This window comes from Saccostrea echinata, unplaced genomic scaffold (genome assembly GCF_033153115.1).
Source record: "Saccostrea echinata isolate AGI-Se365-2 ecotype Australia unplaced genomic scaffold, CSIRO_AGI_Sech_v1 ptg000009l, whole genome shotgun sequence".
Classification (NCBI taxonomy): Eukaryota; Metazoa; Mollusca; class Bivalvia; order Ostreida; family Ostreidae; genus Saccostrea; species Saccostrea echinata.
In genome coordinates this window covers 16947695-16967553 of record NW_026889758.1, presented here as the reverse complement: position 1 = coordinate 16967553, position 19859 = coordinate 16947695, and the positions used below count along the sequence as shown (strand labels likewise).

The window sequence follows — 19859 nt, the reverse complement described above, 5'->3', positions numbered from 1 at the left end:
AATCCTATTCCGTTGGAGAAGGAGTAGGGGTGGGCTACAACTTACTTTCACATTTCGAATTTCATTAATTCATTACCAAATTACCGTACTTTTAATATGCTACAATAAAATGATGGGTACAATCTAATCAAAATTAGACTATCCATTTTGCTTTTAGTAAATCTGTTCGTCGCTCGTGACAAATACCTGGTTTATATTACGAAGAGTGAGTTGAAAGTTCCAATTTAAATTTGATTGCGAAGAGTCAATCAACCTTTCAATGTACATTGTCCATTGTAAAAGTTTATGTTTGAAAAATGGTGACACCCCTAGCTCCTCCGATACTATATATGTGCCTGTATGAATCAGCAAAACCACTCAAAGTGCACTGTTACCATGCATAACCATTGTGAGCTTAATGTTTAGAAAGGTATAAATGTATTTTCATTAAAAATATCACGAAGTCCTATCCTGGGGTCTTAACGTTGGGTTCTGGACCGTAAATTTTATTGGTAGATGGGTTATTGTTAATTATAATCATACAAACTCTACCTGTTAAATATCAATGATCAGAAAGAAAGATTTTCAAATATTTACTAATTTAGGATTAGACAATACACTCGAACATATTAAAGCCCGGCTTTCAGTACTTTCAGTACTTTGATTACATGTAGGTATCGCATGTACACTTTCGAGTCTAAGCTTTTCGGGGGTGGCAGACTTTTTTTCTCGATCAATATGAATGTTTCAAATGTTTAATTTTCTGAACATTCCCTGATAAGTCAATCATAACTCTATGCAAAAAAGTGGATTTTTTATGTAAATACAGTTAGCAAGGATATTTATCAAACTTTTTTTATCTTATAGTGAAACTGGAAACAGCCTAGGAAAACCATTGAAGCGTGTATATTAATGATCCTCACGTGTTTGGCGCCATTAGTGCAACCCATGATAAAAGGGTGCTAAATTTATTACAGTTAAATATCTGCCAATTCTCTCAATACAACGATATAACAGAATACTGGGTTTTACAATGATTTGATATGAAAATTTTTATTCTATCAAAAGGATTTTCTCCTCATTTACCTTTAAATTGCCTGCTGATAGTGATGGGCAATCGGATTTTTTTTTTCCATAATCGATTATCGATATAATCGGACACACTTTAATCAATCAATAATCGATTGATTACAAGTATTAAAATTGTTCAATTTTGAATGAAGAATAAATTGGTAAACAATTCTGGAGCGATTTCTAAAATGCAATTTTGACTGTATTTTGTATCATTAAATTATTACTTAGGATTTAAATAGTTACATTCAAAGAAGAATGAATCTTAGCAATCACAGAAATAATTTGCTTTAAACTAATATTTTGATTAATCAATTATAAAAATATTATTTGATTAACTAAAATCGGGTCATTTCGATTAGATAATCGATTAATCGGTGTATCACTACCTGCCAAGTTTTTATATTTTATTTATTTATTTATTTATTTTGAAAGTAGGAAATATTTTTTCTGTCCTCGGATTATATATTTCTTTGTTTTCATGATTACATACACAAACAATTCAAGGGTATCTAGAGCTAGGCACTTCAACCTTTTGGCTAATTGCCGAAATGCTTATCATATATGTGCCGAATTTTACAAATGCAAGGCATAGTCGAATAATTTAAACGTACTGCAAAGCTAAAGTTATCATTTTTTAACATCAATTTGTTAAATTGATACTCCTATCTCGTTCTAGTCAGCTAAATCGTTACTAAGCAGGCGCGTGCTCTGCACGATTTGCAATGCGCGCTCTCTTCAATCCCATTAGCAGTAAAACAGTTTAATGAGTGTATTCAAGAAGATTAAGCATGCCACTTCTCAGATTGACAGCATAACTTTGCAAGTAGGTTGAAGAATTCTAAGTCGGTCAGAGGTCATTGTGTCCCACAACAGAAATGTGCTAGTAGGAATTTTCTTTGTTACTGCACTATAACTGATAACTACTTAGCTTTTATACTAAAGAATCTGTTTTTAAAAAAAATATTTGAATGATTGTTAGTTCATTAAGAATGAGATGAGCAGTGATGAAAATCATGCCCTGCTTTGTCACCATGTCAATAGTGATTCCGACGACATGCTAGCTTAATTTGGTTTGGATTCTACAATGTTCATTTTGTTTCCGCTGTTCGAGCAGAATGTTGCAGACAGCTGCGGTACAATGACCAAGACCTGTTAAGAAGGTTTTATCTGGCTTCCCTGATTAAGTTATAAGGAGTGGCAAACGCGGAGTTGGTCATTCTCTGTAAATGGTCAATAATTGGACAGACCACGGGGAGGCTTTCTCCAGGCATTTCAAAATGATGACTATCCTTATCTGCCAAATAAGCTTAATTAAACAGTGATAGGGTACCGACAAATGGATGATACATGCAAACAAAGAAAAAAAGTTTTCGAAATCACGTCAGGGAATGTACTTGTACAGCTAAAGTAAATGGATTTCACATTTTAATTACAGACACGGAGGAAATCCTTTTTTTATATTAACTTACAGTTCCTTCTTGGTTGTTAGAGAAAGAAAGATCGGTATATTGTATAAATAAATAGAAGAAAGCATCTAAAAATTGATGTGAAAAAGATTTACCAGAACAATCTTAAAAGTATATATAGATGCAATATCTACAGATTGAACCGTAGTTAACTAGTGGAATTCTTTATCGTTAGACACCAGATTTTCGAGCTCACTGTCTACTTTTCAAAGTAAAATTACACAAAAAATAACAGTACATTTAAACAATATTTTATTATGAATAATCACAAAAGGATTGGACAGCAGGCACTGCCTATATAAGTCCTCTCTATAGTACAAGGTCAGCAGCAGTCACAGGCTGCCTATATAAGTCCTCTCCATAAAATAACAGTAGCTCCGCCTTATTTCATTTTTGGAAAAAGACGCTACAATATACTGCAAACTAGACTTCGACACTTTTGTGCCTAACCGTTGATCTTTATAGGTATAACATTGTATCTAGTCCATCATGCTCTTGTGGTAAGGTAGAAGACATGCATCGTTATTTTTCTCATGTACAAATTACACTGAGGCTAGGGAAGAGTTTTTCGATAAATTTTTGAGATTTAATAAAGTTCATATTGTTGACACTCATACTTTACTTAATGGGATACTTCACTCAGTAGTTAGTATTGCTGAAAATGAATATCATTTTTCTGTTGTACATTCTTATATTCAGCATTCTGGCAGATTCAATTGTTGTTCTTATATATAAAATGTGTATAGACAATAATTTAGCATTATATATTTCTATGTTGTGAGTGCAAACTGGGGGACACATTGTGAATTAAGTGTTTAGAATTTGTGCCCAATCCCATTGAATATATTAATTGCAATAAAATATGTTCAAACTAAACCTAAAAGTATAAGGGAATGAATATAGAAATTACTCCCTGTCAGTCCCGGAAAACCCTTTTTGTGTTTTTTGTAATAACTATTGGCGCCAAGGAGCAAACCGTAAACACTTGAAATGCATAAATGGGCAATAATTACAAGTCATAGAAACTTTTAAAATGCACAAGGTGTAATGTACATCTTTGCTCGTGATATAGTCATGTTGACCGGATGGTTAAAAATGGAGTCGCAGATGCTTAACGTTGGTTCAAGTGTAAGTTTTTTCCAGATAGCTTTTATGATAGATAGCAACTCGGAAAAATTCAGAATAAAATTATGAATTTGCCTTTTATGTTCTTCGATTTATTTCCGGTAAACGGTTGTTGCTTAAATTATGGGTAACTATTTTGTAGAAGTTCTTTCACCCTTTTATATCACTGAACTTTACAACCTTCTTATCATTCATGTTTCTTCTGGCCATTTATCGGTCAAATAAAGAGATTAAATGGCTACCGTGCCTGGCACAAGTTGACAATGAAGCCAGACTCCAATAACTTGTCAGGAGATGGTGAGGAGAATTTTTCAGTGCATGAATGACAATGTTTCAATGTATTTAGCAGTGAGCATGCTGTACAGAGGGCATAAACCATTCAACAACAAAAAAATGCTGCATCAAATGTATTGATTATTTTGGTTCACAATTCCTTCAAGCCGTTAGATTTTCAGTTGTTAGCAGCAATGTATTCCTACATTACAGTTGTAAGTTACAAGGTAGTCCTTCATTACTGTAGTAAGCTACAAAGTAGTCCTTCATTAAAGTAGTAAGCTACAAGGTAGTCCTTCATTACTGTAGTAAGCTACAATTAAGGTACTAGTAGTCCTTCATTACTGTAGTAAGCTACAATTAAGGTAGTCCTTCATTACTGTAGTAAGCTACAATTAAGGTAGTCCTTCATTACTGTAGTAAGCTACAAAGTAGTCCTTCATTACAGTAGTAAGCTACAAGGTAGTCCTTCATTACTGTAGTAAGCTACAAGGTAGTCCTTCATTACTGTAGTAAGCTACAATTAAGGTAGTCCTTCATTACTGTAGTAAGCTACAAGGTAGTCCTTCATTACAGTAGTAAGCTACAAGGTAGTCCTTCATTACAGTAGTAAGCTACACGGTAGTCCTACTTTACAGTAGTAAACTACAAGGTAGTCCTACATAATACATTACAGTAGTAAGCTACAATTAAGGTAGTCCTTCATTACAGTAGTAAGCTACAATTAAGGTAGTCCTTCATTACTGTAGTAAGCTACAAGGTAGTCCTACATTACAGTAGTGAGCTACAAAGTAGTCCTACATAATACATTACAGTAGTAAGCTACAAGATAGTCCTATATTACAGAACAAGGTGATCATTTAAACACGTATTTTTAAAAGGTTGGACAGATTGAGCTTTGCATAAGGCTTTCGACAGCCAACATCAGTTCTGTTGGTGCATTGGGGTCAGATCGACTCCAGCATTCGATCCCCATTAATGCTCACCTCAGACGTTTAATGATTACGCTTTGCTTGTCACGTAATATTGAAAGGAAACACTTTTGAAACATGCAATTTTTTAAACTGTTCAGTAATGTACCGCTGCATCAAGATTATTTAGCAAGATTTGATTATAGCATCAATTGTGATTTCCCCCTAACTATACAGGTGATTTCCCCTTATCCTACAAAGGTGATTCGTTTTTTTAAATCCAAAACGATATCAAAAAAGCAGAATGATTGCAAAAATGCAAATGTTGAGACTTGCAACTGATATAAACCTACTACAGGGCTAGTTGCCATTTTATTTTTATGCACCATACATTAGAGGGTTGAAATTGATTGATTCTTAAGAAGTACATTCATTTTTTTTTTTTACTTGAAGCAAGTGTTCATCGGCGGCAGTTATACAAAATCAGGTGGCTGGATCCTTCTGCTAATTTATATGTAATAGGCCAGCTCGTGACAGTATTCTCTCACGGCTATTCCTTGCATCTGCTGTTGTAAAACACATTAATAATCTGGGCAGAGGCACACAGTGAGTCTGTTGTGTGTGTGTGTATATATATATATATATATAAATATATATATATATATATATATATATATATATATATATATATATATATATATATATATATATATATATATATATATATAGAAAGAAAGAAAGCAAATCAAGGTCTTATTGGTTCTTTGTAAAGCTCATTGTCAGGGTCAGGTTATGCCAATGGTGTGAGTCGCCTGTGTGCTACTGAAGAGCACTCAACTCAGCAGGGATTTTATCATAAAATCTCCAGAATTCAATGCGAAGATTGTCCTTGCGTACATTATTTCATCAAAGTTGACATGTACTGTGCTGTAGTACTCTCTTCAACAGAGTCCTCTGATGTGGTCACGTTACAGATTTAATTCCTCTCGGGTTTTAATCTCTGTAGCTTCATAAGTTATTTTTTATCACTTAATATCAGCTTGAAGCTTTAGTATAAGAACAAATGTAACCTGATAAAACAAAGACCAAAATCAATTATGCTCTTTTTTCCTTTAGCTGCAGAAATAATTTTACTTTAACTAGATTTTTTTTAAAAAATATAATTCGTTGAGATTAATTCCAAGGTGTTTACATTATCGCTACAAGTATAAGACCATGCAGTACCTATTTCTGTTTTATCTGCATTTGTTTAGTTCTTTATTCTTCAATACGAGGCATGTCTTTATTATGATGTCCAGAATGAGTTGAGAATTAATGCAATCATAACTTTATATTCAAATGAAGCATTTTATTTTTTTTTTCAGACCGTGAGCGGAGGTAATACAGTGACGTCAAAATGTTTATCCGACCCCTCCATTTTCTCATTCCGGTCCATCAGCAGCGTCCGTTACGGTCCACTGACGCCAGTGGAACAACCGCCATGTGCTCACTAGTGATGACGTCACGGCATTTTAAAAATGTCTACAAAGAATGTCTCAGAGATGACCCAAGAGCCTGTGGGTGATTTTGCTTTCAAAAGCAGTGGTTGCAAAAACAGTGCGTGTTAAAGTATTGTGTTAAGAACTTGCTATTATTTTCTCAGGCAAAACAACTGATTTTCTCAGGACAAGATGACAAGAACAACGCCGATGGGGACAAAGGAACTTGGTATGAACGTGTTTGGGGGTGAGAGTGAAAAGTGCGCGTTTCTGCTGCACGGAAAATTGAGAAGTTGTGTTCAACACTGGTAGTGTAATACTAGTATGTTTTGTGGGGTTTTCTTTTTAAAAGTGACGAGAAAATGGCAAATCATTATTAGGGTATACACTCTTTGTATATTTCATGAACTAACTTGCCATATACCATTTATTTTCATATTCTTTATACTTGACATGGATATGTACATTTTACGCACAGATTTTTTTTTTTTTTGTAATTTCTACATAGACGAATGTGTGTAGATATGAGTAGTCCTCCCCACATTTTCTACCTCCGACGTTAGAGATTAGGCGATGTCTTTCCAATGTTGTATAATCACTGAGGTCACATAAGTGACAAAAGTTCATACAACTTTTAGTTTTTTATTCTATATACGTCTGTTGATATTTTTTCTGTATGCTTAATTGTGATGATATGGTGTTATGTGGTGTTAAAACAACCAATTTTCTTTATAGTAATGTACATGTATTAGTATCTGAAATTTTTACATACTTTTCACCGTGTACATTACCAGCAACGGGATTATTACTCATGATCATTGTTACCAAAACGAAATACATTGTAAACATGGTAGGAAATGAGCATGTACACAAGACCATCTGTATTGGACTATTGTGCAATATAAGCCTTTATCAATCAGTAATTGTTTTGATGCTGAGTAATTTGAGGATCGCGGGTCGATCCTTTATTCCATAAATGCATCTCAATTCTTGTGAAATGACATCCAGAACCCCGTTATGAGACGCACAAAATACGGATGTCTACCAGTTTTTTTTTTTTTTTTTTTTTTTGTTTTTTTTTTGTTTGTTTGTTTAGAAATCTTTGTAAAAATGTGTTTTACAGAATTTTTGATGTTGTAAATCCGCATATAGGTAAGTCGATGGGTCTCTATATTTATGATCCGACGCAGCTCTTCGCCCGCAGCAGGAAAAGAACGAAATCTGACATCGTATATAACGCTAATTACGCCAATTATTTACGTCTCCCTAGTGTATTTTATTATTCTTTATCAACTAGACTAAAGTAGAAAATGTGATCAAACGACACCCGGCTACCTGTTTAAATCATTTTTTCATTTCTTTACATATCAAAATATGGTAGAGCCGACGACACGTTTACACGCCATTAAAAACAAGTGGATAATTCCTGAACCGGTAATCGATACCAATTTCGTGGGTAATATACATTGATTAAAGTCAATCAAATACATATGTGGCACGCTTTGAAAAATCTGATATCAAAAAAATTCTACCCTCAAACTGTGTTGCTTTCAAAACACAAGTTGATGTAAAGGATTTGATCGTAACACCTTAACGCTGCAAATTACGTACCACGCAATTCTGTTAGCCTTGACCTTGCAATGCGAGTATATTAATTAATTTCTTGAATCAAAAGGATTGAAAGTCGTTTTTTAGTCCCACACACATTATGTGTAATCATGTGGCTTTGCAAAATGCTGAACAGAAAAATATTTTTGTAAGTCTATTTTCCTCTATTTAAGTCTATTTCCTCTATTTACCATAGACAGTTACTGTAGACAGTTTCGTTTGATACTAAATTTAAGAATTGTCAGTTACATGTGTGTTACCCTTGGATGACGTATACTGTTATACTGTTATACATGCAGATACATTTGTTCATAGTATGTAACTTTAAGGAACAAGCAATGCAGGTGAATGAATATATAATAAAATATAAAAACTGTAAGTCTTACAGAGAATTGCTTTTAATTCTTTTCAATTGATTTGTTAGATGAAGAGAAAGCGTGATTTTTTTTTTTTTTTTTTTTTTTTTTTTTTTGTAAAAGGAACATGAAATGAAATATGGAGATAACGAACAGTAATGAAGCTCAAAAGTCAATTGAAACAACACAAATCGGGAACAGAGCAAACACCGACCTCTAAAAGCATCAGGGGTTGCCATGGAGAAATACGCATCCCCTGTCGACCGGTCACAACTGCCGTGTGCTCCTTGTCAAGATCGGGCAAACGGAAAAATCCGGAGACAATTCAGTGTGTAAATAATGGCCTAACAATAAGTATGAAAAACGTAGTCAGTATTCGACTTAATGATAGATTGTATTTCCTGACAAGGTCATTGTATGGACCATAGAACTTGAAAAATGTTGATTTCATACGAAACTGTTGAAATCTTTGTTTCATCAACTTGATTGTCAATAGCTTGCCTCGTTTTAGAAATTGTTCAGACTTAGAGCATGCTCTTGTGTATCGAATCAACTGGGAGACAAACTCCATATGCAGATGATAAGGGTATATTGCTACAAATATGAGGAAAGTTAAAGTAATCACGCTTATCATAATTTTTGTTGTAAGGTTACTATTAACCGTAAACGTCTTTTTAGGTCACCTGAGTCACTCAGGTGACTTTTTGTCTGTCGTCGGCCGTCGTGCGTTATCATTTGAACATTTTCAGCTTCTCTGAAGCCACTGAACCAATTTCAACCAATTTTGGCATATAGCATCTATGGTTCAAGGGGAGCAAAAATTGTGAATTTCATGGTCTTTGGGGCCTGAGGGGTGGGGCTAAAACCACCAAAATTAATGCAATCTTTAAAAATCTTCCTCTTAACTCCTGGACATCAAGTAGTCAACTGTTGGCTGGATTGTAATAAGCATTGAGCCCTCTACCAAAATTTTGAATTTCATGGCCCCAGGATCAGGGGTTCTGGTGCTAGGATGGAGCTATATAGATCATGTAGTGAAAGTGCATTATTTCATTGAAAATCTTCTCTGCTCCTGGGTATTAAACAAACTAACTAAGTACATAGTTAGGTTGAACAAGGCTGCCTCTTCCAAAATTGTGAATTTCATGGCCCCTGGATCAGGGTTTCTGGTATTAGGGCGGGTTACTATGGATTATATAGTGAAAATGCATTAATTCTTTGAAAATCTTCTTCTCTGCTCTTGGGTATTGAACAAACTAACAAAGTACATAGTTATGATGAGCAAGAGTGCCTCTTCCAAAATTGTGAATTTCATGGCCTGTTGGTCAGGGGTTCCGGTGTTAAGGTGGGGCTCTATTGATTAATAGTGATAATATATTAATTCCTTGAAAATCGTCTTCTCTGCTCATGGGTATTGACTAAACTAAGTACAAAGTAATGATGAGCATGGCTGCCTCTTCAAAAATTGTGAATTTTATGGCCCCTGGGTCAGGGGTTCTGGTGTTAGGGCAGTGCTCTTTTGATAATATGGTAAAAATGCATTAATTCTTTGAAAATCTTCTTCTCTGCACCTGGGTATTTAATAAACTAAGTACATTGTTATGATGAGCAAGAGTCTTCAACAATAGTGAATTTCAGTTCCCCTGGATCAGGGGTTCCTGTGTTAGGGCGGGGCTCTATTGATTATATAGTGAAATTACATTAATACTTTGAAAATCTTCTCCTCTAGGTATAAATAAACTAATTTAAAGTACATAGTTATGATGGGCAAGGCTGCCTCCTCAGAAATAGTCATTTTCATGTTCCCTGGTTCAGGGGTTCTGGTGTTAGGGCAAGGCACTATTGATTAGTGAAAATACATTAATTCTTTGAAAATCTTCTTCTCTGCTCCTGGGTATTGAACAAACTAACTAAGTACATAGTTATGATGAGCAAGGCTGCATCCTCAGAAATTGTAAATTTCATGGCCCCAGGGTGGGGGGTTCTGGAGAAGGGGGGCTTTTTCTTTCAAATATTTTTTTCTACTCCTAGTTATAAAGCAAAGAAACAAGTGTATAGTTATTTGGGTGCTTACTCCAGAATTGTGAGTTTCATGGCCGCTGGGTCAGATATTCTGGTGCAAGGGTGGGGCTTTATTAATGATATAGTGAAAATGCTTTAATTCTTTGAAAATCTTCTTCTCTGCTCCTGGGTATTAAACAAACAAACTAAGTATATAGTTACTTCTCCTGGGTATTGAGGAGATAAACAAAGTGCATAGTTATGATGAGAAAGGGTGCGTCTTACAAAACTTTAAATTTGTGGTCCCAGGGGTTCTGGTGTTTCTGTGGGGGGTGTCTATTGATAATATAGCGAAAATGTTTGAATTCTTTGAAAATCTTCCAAAGTTATGCATGGTTATTGCATAGTTATGATGATGAGGGTACCTCTTCCAAATTTGTAAATTTCATGACCCTGGATGATGGGTTCTGGGGCCCGTTTCTCAAAAAGGCCTACAACCAGGCGTAAGCTTAGTCCGGACTTAATCAGAGACTAAACCCGGAACTCGGACTAAGTTGCGTTTTACAAAAAGGCAGAAATTTAGGTCGAGACTAAACCTTAGCTTAAATGAGTAGGCGTAAGTTCTTAGTCTGTTCACAACTTTAAAAAGTGGTAAGTGTTTTGCTGAAAAAGAATTTTAAATTTTAGTTTAAATCTACGCCTACTCATGAGTAGGCATAAGTTCTTAGTCTGTACACAACTTGAAAAAGTGGCAAGTGTTTTGATCATAAAGAATTAGAAAAATAATTATTTCATATTTATACAATAATACCTATTCATATACAAAATATGATTTGCGAAAAATCGTGATAGGTAAATAGCATGGGCGAAGCTTCCATTGTGGCAATGAGGCAACTGCCTCAATAGAATTTTTACCCCTTCCAAGAATTAATAATACATTGCAGAAAATATTTAATTTGTTTTTTAAAACTAAAAAAAAAAAAAAAAAAAAAAAAAACAGACTTCAGACAGTTTCTGTTCACAATATACTTCCCAGTTTTGATGGATCCAAACGACGCCGAATTCAATTAAAGTTTGAATTTAAAAAAATGAATTGAATTGAATGAGTTTATCTTCGAATGTGTTAGAAGTTTGAAGAAACATTTTTTATTTACTCTATTAAATACTTTTGAAATATGTAGTATCATATGCCTGCTTAAGTCTTCAATAATGAAACCGGTAAAATTAAGAAATTTCTGTTCAGGACTAGTATGATCTTTACATTCTATAACCTCCAAATTCGTTTCCGTGTGTGTGTGTGTGGGGGGGGGGGGGGCTTCGACCCCTCAACCTCCACCAGGGCTCTACTCTGGACCTGCTTAGGGCATGACGCAGCCCACAGACCCACCCACCCCACCACCGCAATCGTTCTGCCTCACTAGAATTTAAAGTCCATTGAAAGGTAATGAAAAAAAGCGACGATGCAAACTTTTTTTAAAAGGTGGGATGATTGAACTAAAGATACATGTATGTAACTAAGAATTTTAAATTGGTTGAGAAATTAAGAAGTGCCAGATTTAAAAAAAAATAATAAAAAAAAAAAAATAGGCACGCGTAGTATGGGGTAGGATGCTGCAACCCTCCCTCTTTTTCAGGTAATAGTGTTTTATGTAATAAATTAAGTTGTAATTTAGGTTGACCTCGCACTTTTAGTATATTTTTTTCTTACACTGTCAAAGTTTGCTGAATATTTCAAACACTTCTTTTTGGTTACTCAATTACCTACCCCCAATCCTCGCACACCCACCCTTTAAAATCTATGCTGGGTCCCTGATAATTTTTTTTTTTGGTTGGTTTTTGAAATGGATAATTTTTTTGATAAAACTCCTCAAACAATAAACGTTTAATATATTTTCGATAATGAGAAATATTCGGTATTTATGCTATCAACTAAGTTAATGCAGTTTTCCCCATTTTAATTAAATATAAATATTAAAGAACAGAAAAATGTGAATTTGTAAAATGTTTTAGTAATTAAAATATCTTGTCCAGAATATTGTTTTTCTATTTCAAAGGAGTAACTGTCAGGTCGTAAGATGTGCATATGGGTTTTTTAATAGCACTTGTTTTAGATTACTTTCGATGTATCGTACTGTTCTCAGACGAATTTATTTTGAAAGTGTCTTTTTTATCCATTTCTGAAAAGATTAATACTTTATATTACATGTACATTTAAAAAAAAAAGAATGTGGTCAATAAAGTGTTTAAAAAATGTCTTTATTGTAAATAAGAAACAGAGTTCCAAATTTGCTGTTAATTAATGCATTATACTCATAAAACATGTCAAGAAGAAGAAATTTTGCTTATTAAAAATATTTATGAATGTGAAAATCATGATTTGTTAATATCTTATAATCTAGATTAAAATCTTCAAGAAACATTCTGCATATTTAAATATATATATGTATATGAAAAAAATTATATGACCATATTCTAAATAGAAATTAAAATGGAATTGCTAGATCTAAGAACAAATGGTGATGTTGAAAATTGTACCTTTCCCGATCTAAATAAATTTGATCCCGACTGGAAATATATCAAATGGAAATATTTCAAAAAATTCACAAAAGTACTAGATTGTCTGCCTGTAATATGGATTACAACGAAATTGATTCAGAACTACATGCAATTCAGCTTTTGCAAACCTTTATTAAGAATGCGTGTGCTAATGGAAATAACGTATGAAGTTTAAGATCTGTATTAACAAAATTAAGGATCAGTGCCCATCCATTGTATATTGAAACGGGTAGATACTGTGAACCCCTATTCCTAGAGAAAAACGTCTAGTTCAAGTAAATTATTTATTGAAGATGAAAAACATTTTGTTCTATACTGTTCAAAGTATGACCAATATAGATGCAATTATACTGATTTAATATATGATTGAATAATTCCCATCTCTCTGATTGGCTGAGATCCAACAATGTTAGAAAAATACTACGTTATATTGACCTGCATGTGACCTTCCAGGTCAACATAAGGAATTATTCTACATTGGACCAAAAATAGATAGGGAAATTCCAAACTGATGCAAATAGATTTGGAAAGTTATTTCACTTGCACCTGACTTCCACTCATATGAACATAACATTAAGGCACATAGATTCTTGGGTGAGGTGTTGGAGGTTGCAGGAGGCCTGCCCCTCTCCCCACCTTTTGAGAATGTAAAGTTTTAATTTAAATTTTAAGGATAAAAAATTTCAATGAAAGCCCCCCTCCCCTCGTTTATGGACCTTTACATCCCACTAAATAAAATTTTGAGTTGAGAGAATTCTTTTCCTTTTTTATGGGGGGGGGGGGGGGAGGTAGTCAAAGATTTGTTTTCAGGTAAGTTGTTTTTTTTTTTCCTTTTAATGCCCCCTTTTCAGAATCAATCCTATATGGTGCCTGACATTTATTTCTTCTACATTGAACCTAAACTAGAATTAAATATTCCAAAATAATATAACTGGTTGTTTTTTAACCACGTTTCTCTCATTATGATCGGCTAGTACTTCAGTAGATGTGAACAAGTAAGATGGCATGGATTGCTTAATGAGTGTGTGTCATTTAATCATTGAATCATATAATAAAACAATTATTGCTGTTTTTTCGGTCAATACGATGATTTAGCCACCTTCGAAGTACAATATTCACCTCGCCCTTCTGGCTCGGTGAATATTGTACTCCTCAGGTGTCTAAATCATCGTATTGACCGAAAAAACAGCAATAATTGTATATTATAATATATGTATCAGCTTGAATGCCAATAAGTCTAATTCTGTTAGAACTGACTATTCTGTTATGAAATTATAAAACTGATAAATTTTCAAAATATCTTTTATCCATATTTTAATAATATATGATTTTATAATTGTTAATTTTGCATCCCTTTGCTACTCCTTATGTGTATTTAATTTAATGTAAAACATAAGTGAAAAGACAATATGGCTTATATTCAAAGGAAAATTACTTAATTAAAATTCTACATGCTTAATATATTCCAAATTTTTCATAAGAATGTATACGTATGCTATATGTACATCGTTTGAGTTTTTTAAAATGTACGATTGTTTATCGAAATATCACAATCGTGTACACGTATATATGTTTCTCTATTTAATTTGTACCTAAATACATTTTTAATATAAATATATATATATATATGCATGGAGGAGAGAAAACATGCACGCGATTTAGGCCCATCTAAATTTTGGCGTAACTTATTTAGTCGGACTAACTTAGGCCCAAATCTACGACTTTTTGAGAAACAAGCCCCCTGGTGTTAGGCTGTGTTAAATCTGTAGTGATAATGCATTATTTCTTTGAAAATCTTCCCTGCCCCTGGGCATATTTGAGGCAAACAGAGTAAAAGTTTCAATAAGCCAGGGTATTTTTACCAGAATTTTGAACATCTAGACCATTTGGTCAAGTGTTCTGGTCCTGGCCAGGGCTCTGTTAATTTGTATTTTACTTGGTAAAGTTTGTCCCCTTTGCCATCCACCTTTGATAATTAATCACTGTAAATAATGTATTTGAAAGGTTAATGGAATAAGAGAATTATGCAAGAATATTTATTATATAATACAGAAAGTACTTTCATAGTTCTAATGATCAGGTAGACTTGGAAATAATAGATGAATAAAAATGAGACAAAAATAACTTATATCTTTAAATTTTCTTCAAAGGCCAAGAGAGGCCAATGTGAGAGGTTCTAATATGGAGTAAAAAAAATTAAAATATTTTGATAATGATCTGCATGGTAATAGTGATTAAAAAGTGGACAGATTTTGTTGATTCTAATCATACTATTTTTCTTGCTTCTGGGCAACAAAGCTTCATTTATCAGTTTATGGATCCTCTAAATTGTTGTATTGTACTCAGGTGACCGTGAAGGCACTTGGGCCTCTTGTTCTAGTAAAATATACAGATATGAAACAGATGTGTCAGACTGTGTGGTATCTTTTATTTCAAGTTCACTGGGGTATATCGAGTCGACATATGAATGGAAGTAACTATTGTTAATTGACAATACGTCGCGATATATCTAAATGTCAAGCTGAAGGCCACAGCAAGTGTTTCTTTCTCATGCATGAGGGTCTGAATAAATTCTGCTTCATATGAATATAAAAATAGGTTTGCTAAAAAGGGGCGCAATTAGTACCCATGGGAATTCCGACAGATTGTTGGAAGACTTGATCTTAAAAACTACATAGATATTGTCAATCAGAAACTCAAGAATCTTTTTAATGTCAACTTTGAAGTGTTTTTGTGTACAATCAGAATGTTTTTTAAGAAAACAAACGTGCAAATGACCAATGACAAGGTAATTAGATTTGTTTTCTAAAACTTTACGAATATCCTTGTACGAGGAGTTTCTCTCTCTCTCTCTCTCTCTCTCTCTCTCTCTCTCTCTCTCTCTCTCTCTTTCTGATCTTATGAGATAATCAAGTATGTCAAGTGAATTTCGGTAAAAAAAAAATGCAACAGAAACCTCCTGGTAAAACTTTGCAGAGATTTAAGGAAACACTCATCACTAATGAGTTTTTTGGACTTTGGGAAAATAATATCAAATAAAGGTGGACATGAAGAGTTTATCTAGTTCATTTTCAACATTGGGTACCTGACATATTTTCCAAGGAAAATTGTTCAGAAACAAAGAAGTAATAGTGAACAGAAATCACTGTTGTTTTCTTACATTTAATATAAACGTGTTATTAAATGTTAAATCTATTCAATATACTTTATCTTGGTTTAATATAATGCTTAGAATACTTTAATATATTGCATCATGAATTGCATATTTTCAGTTTTTCTTACGTCTAAGGGCAGATGACTGAAATTGCATAAAACTACCCTACACAATTTAAACTCTTTTATTGTTCAGTGGTAAGGGGTTACCTTGCAATATTATCATGTAAATTTTGAATTTACAAGGTGGAGGTCAATGCAAAATTCAAGGGCAGACAACTCTCAGCATTTCCTACACATGGACCTATTACATTACGTTCGAAACAAATTGATTTGTATAATTTTGATAAATATATTTATATAAGCACTTAAACAAAAAGAACAAAAACACTAAATTAAGCAAATATTCTTTGGATTTACATAAATAGAATAATTTTTAATTAATAACAACGTCCGTACCGCAGCATGAACACAACTTTATAATTAATCAATCAAAAATAATATGACACTTATACGTTCTGTTACCTCACATTCACTGCATCCGATTGAAGTTTGAATTCTTTTTCATTCTCATTATAACTAAACAAACGTACTTGTTGTTAGACAAAAATGAAAAATAATTATCCTCTAAAAAGATCAAATACCGTGACATCTACAGATAATACATGACGGGATGTCAATTAATTTTATTCTCTCTAGCAAAGTAGAAAAAAGCTACTGAAATTAAATGAATTCTTCCTTATAATCGATTATGATGAATTTACAGGAATAGGAGCATATCGACTGATTTTCCTACATTGAATGCAATAGCGTATATTGTTGTGCATTCGTTCAGCTATCGCAAGGGTTAACAAGTACTCCATTCGAACGCTCGCCTCTTTTTCATCCCTATTCACGCAAACATCTTTGTTCAGATGACGGGTTAATCAATACCTATTTAAAAAATTAATATAATTATACTTTATGTAAAATAAATCATTTCTCTGTAATGTGTCTATTGATGTGTCAGTGAGGAAGCTAGCACTTTAATCAAGGCTGTATTTACAAATGTCAGTAGACACATTCTAATGTGTGTCATTGTTCCACAAGATGCTGCATTAAAGTCACTATTAATATAAAACAATCATCAAGTGCACAACAGCAATATCTGTTTTAATATTTGTCCGCTTCAGTAGGTGGATGCTGGCATATTCACAAAAGCATTATCGGTGGTTTAGAATACCAGTAAAACTTTTTAAAGATTTCACGTTTCAACGAACTGAACAAAGTGAAAAACACACCCCCCCACCCCACCCCCAAGATAACAAAAAAAATGTAGTATAATGATTGAATGTTTAATCATGTTTACACATGATTTACTATATGTGGCTGTCACACTAATGCTCACTGAGTTTTGACTCATAACTTTATGCGGCTGACTTTTGACTTATAACTGCTCAATGTTAATGTGGATTGGATTTCTGTTTCTCGATCATAACAAGAAGCACACGGTGGGTGTGACTAGTCTTAAAGGGGATGCTTACTCCTCCATGGCACCTGATCCCAAACACCTCTGATGTTTTTAGAGGTCCGTGTTTGCTCTGTTCCCATTTTATATTGTTTCAATGGATTTTTGAGCTTGATTACTGTTCGTTATCTTCATATTTTCTGCTTCCTTTAAACAAACAATTGTTAACATCTTTCTTGTATGAGAAGTTCGCATATACTGAGAAAAAAACCAAAATAATTGTGAAATATATTTTACATGGAAATTTTTTCCTTTCTCCGCTGTGAATTTATATGACTAGGAAATAGAGAATCATTGTATCAGAATGCTAAAAGAAAAAAAACACTTGCAAATGAAAAGATTGTAATGAAATGTCTTTTGTTTATTTCAAGGGAATAAATGACAGAATTTTGTGCTTGATATCAATAACTTTTAACAGTGCTGGGGTGTTTGCCCTATATTCTACAGATATTGCTTGTATTTGTATAATTTACGGGGAATCATATTAATTCGAGCTTCTCTCCCGGGTATAATTATCTGATATTAATTTCAGACAACAGTTCAAATTGTATTACTTTTCAAACCAACATACAAATCCAGCAGCTTTAACTGGTCACGATACAGAAGTGTTCTGCATGAACTGGGGTATATACACGTATAGAATGTGAAAATTATTTCTTGTTTTATTTTTTTTTTTACTTATAATGAAGTTATATGGGAACTAAAAATGCCATACTGAAGTTTTGAACATTTTTTTTAGAGAGACCAGATCTGGATTTGAACCCGGACCCCATGAATTCATGACAGGCGGTCTACCAGCTGAACTATCTGGCCTAACGCGAGCAAACCTGTCTGACCGCCACATTCCTACCCAGACTCTTTCTTGGCAGATCTCTCATTTCTCACTTCTAGGGCATGGTCACGGCACCAAATGTCATGGACCAGAATAATATTCAACCCCCACCCCCCACCCCCGCGCTCTACCAACTGAATTCCCGGGCCGCTCACAAAAAGAAAATGTGATGGCAAGATTCAACCCCTCCATTCCCCCCCCCCCCCTCGTGTTCTACCAACTTAATTCTCTGGCCACTCGCGAACGGACCTGCCTGACGGCTACACATATATACAACAAAATCCCTAATTTTCGTAGGGGTTCAGTTATTGTTGTTTTTGAGGTATAAAGAGACCCACGAATTCATGTCCACCACATAAACGTAAAATTTCATATGCATAACTACTCAACACTTTCCAAACCACGAAATCAAATCCCCTTGAACAAATATTTTTTTCTTCAAGCCACCAAAAATTTGATCCCACGAAAATATGTGATTTTACAGTAATACATGCACTTGACTATTCAACAACCACGGGTCTAATTTTTACTGTACTTACAACACTAATATCTGCACTGGTCTCAGTAGCAGACCAGGGACGTTTAACTTACATATTATATTCTGTGTAGACTATATGCCTCCTATATATGTGAGTATATGTATGATATAATCCCGTCTATTATTTCGTACAAACATAACTGGTGCTGGTCAATCTTTGAATGTGAGTGGTTCGTCAGATTTCAATACAATAAATTTTTTTTAAATGCGAGATGTATTGTAGATTCCCCAGAAGGAAGTCTTTTGTAATTTAATAAAGACATTTAATTTCCGAAAAGCAGCGGAGATGATGCTCAATATTCTTTGGTAAGAGCAAAACGTTCAACCTCGACATCTTTACCACATATCCGCCTCAACTTTCATTCATATTCATAGGCAGCCTTTCTTTTTATAAGTTTTCAAATAAATCCTCTCAAGTTTGTTTTGTGACATATTACAGACAGACAGCAGGACAGACAAGACCATAAAAAAACGTTCGAACTTTATTGGAGGAATAAATTACCTGTTGTACGACGGAATGGTCTTCCTATTAGAGACGAGATGTAATCGGCAATTTACCTATCCATAGTCAATCAACAGAGGACGCAGTCCATTATTTATAAATTGTTCAGTGAGGTTTTAACATACTCTGACCAAATCCTTTTCCATATAATTCTTCCACACGAATTATAATTCAGTACAATACTCTGATCAAGTCTGAAGACATTCTTCTATGCGACAGTGTTTAACCGACAAATCCAAAGTGATCTATGTTTAGAGAGAACATGCAACACATTACATTTTTTCATCACATATAGAAAACCTCACGATCTTGTACAAGATTCAGATTATAGGTGAAAGATAAATACTTGTTAATGTTAATATAAAGAGAACCTACTGTCTTTCCACAAATTATATTTTAAAAGAATAAATTTGTTATGACTACTTTAAAGTAGTCAAAACAACAAAGTTTATTTTGAATAACATTTGCGGAAAAACAATAACATAAAGGGTTTTAAAAAA

General features: G+C 33.8%; 1 protein-coding gene across 1 annotated transcript in view; it reads left to right on the top strand.

Annotated features, from left to right (window-relative positions):
- The window catches only part of LOC133181895 (uncharacterized), a 34051-nt gene extending 25758 nt beyond the window's left edge, over nt 1-8293 (top strand). The window contains exon 5 of the mRNA XM_061316545.1: nt 6193-8293. Within this exon, the coding sequence (XP_061172529.1) occupies nt 6193-6321 (129 nt within the window). The 3' untranslated portion in view covers nt 6322-8293. The remainder of the gene's footprint in view (nt 1-6192) is intronic.
- Nucleotides 8294-19859: the final 11566 nt, after the last annotated feature.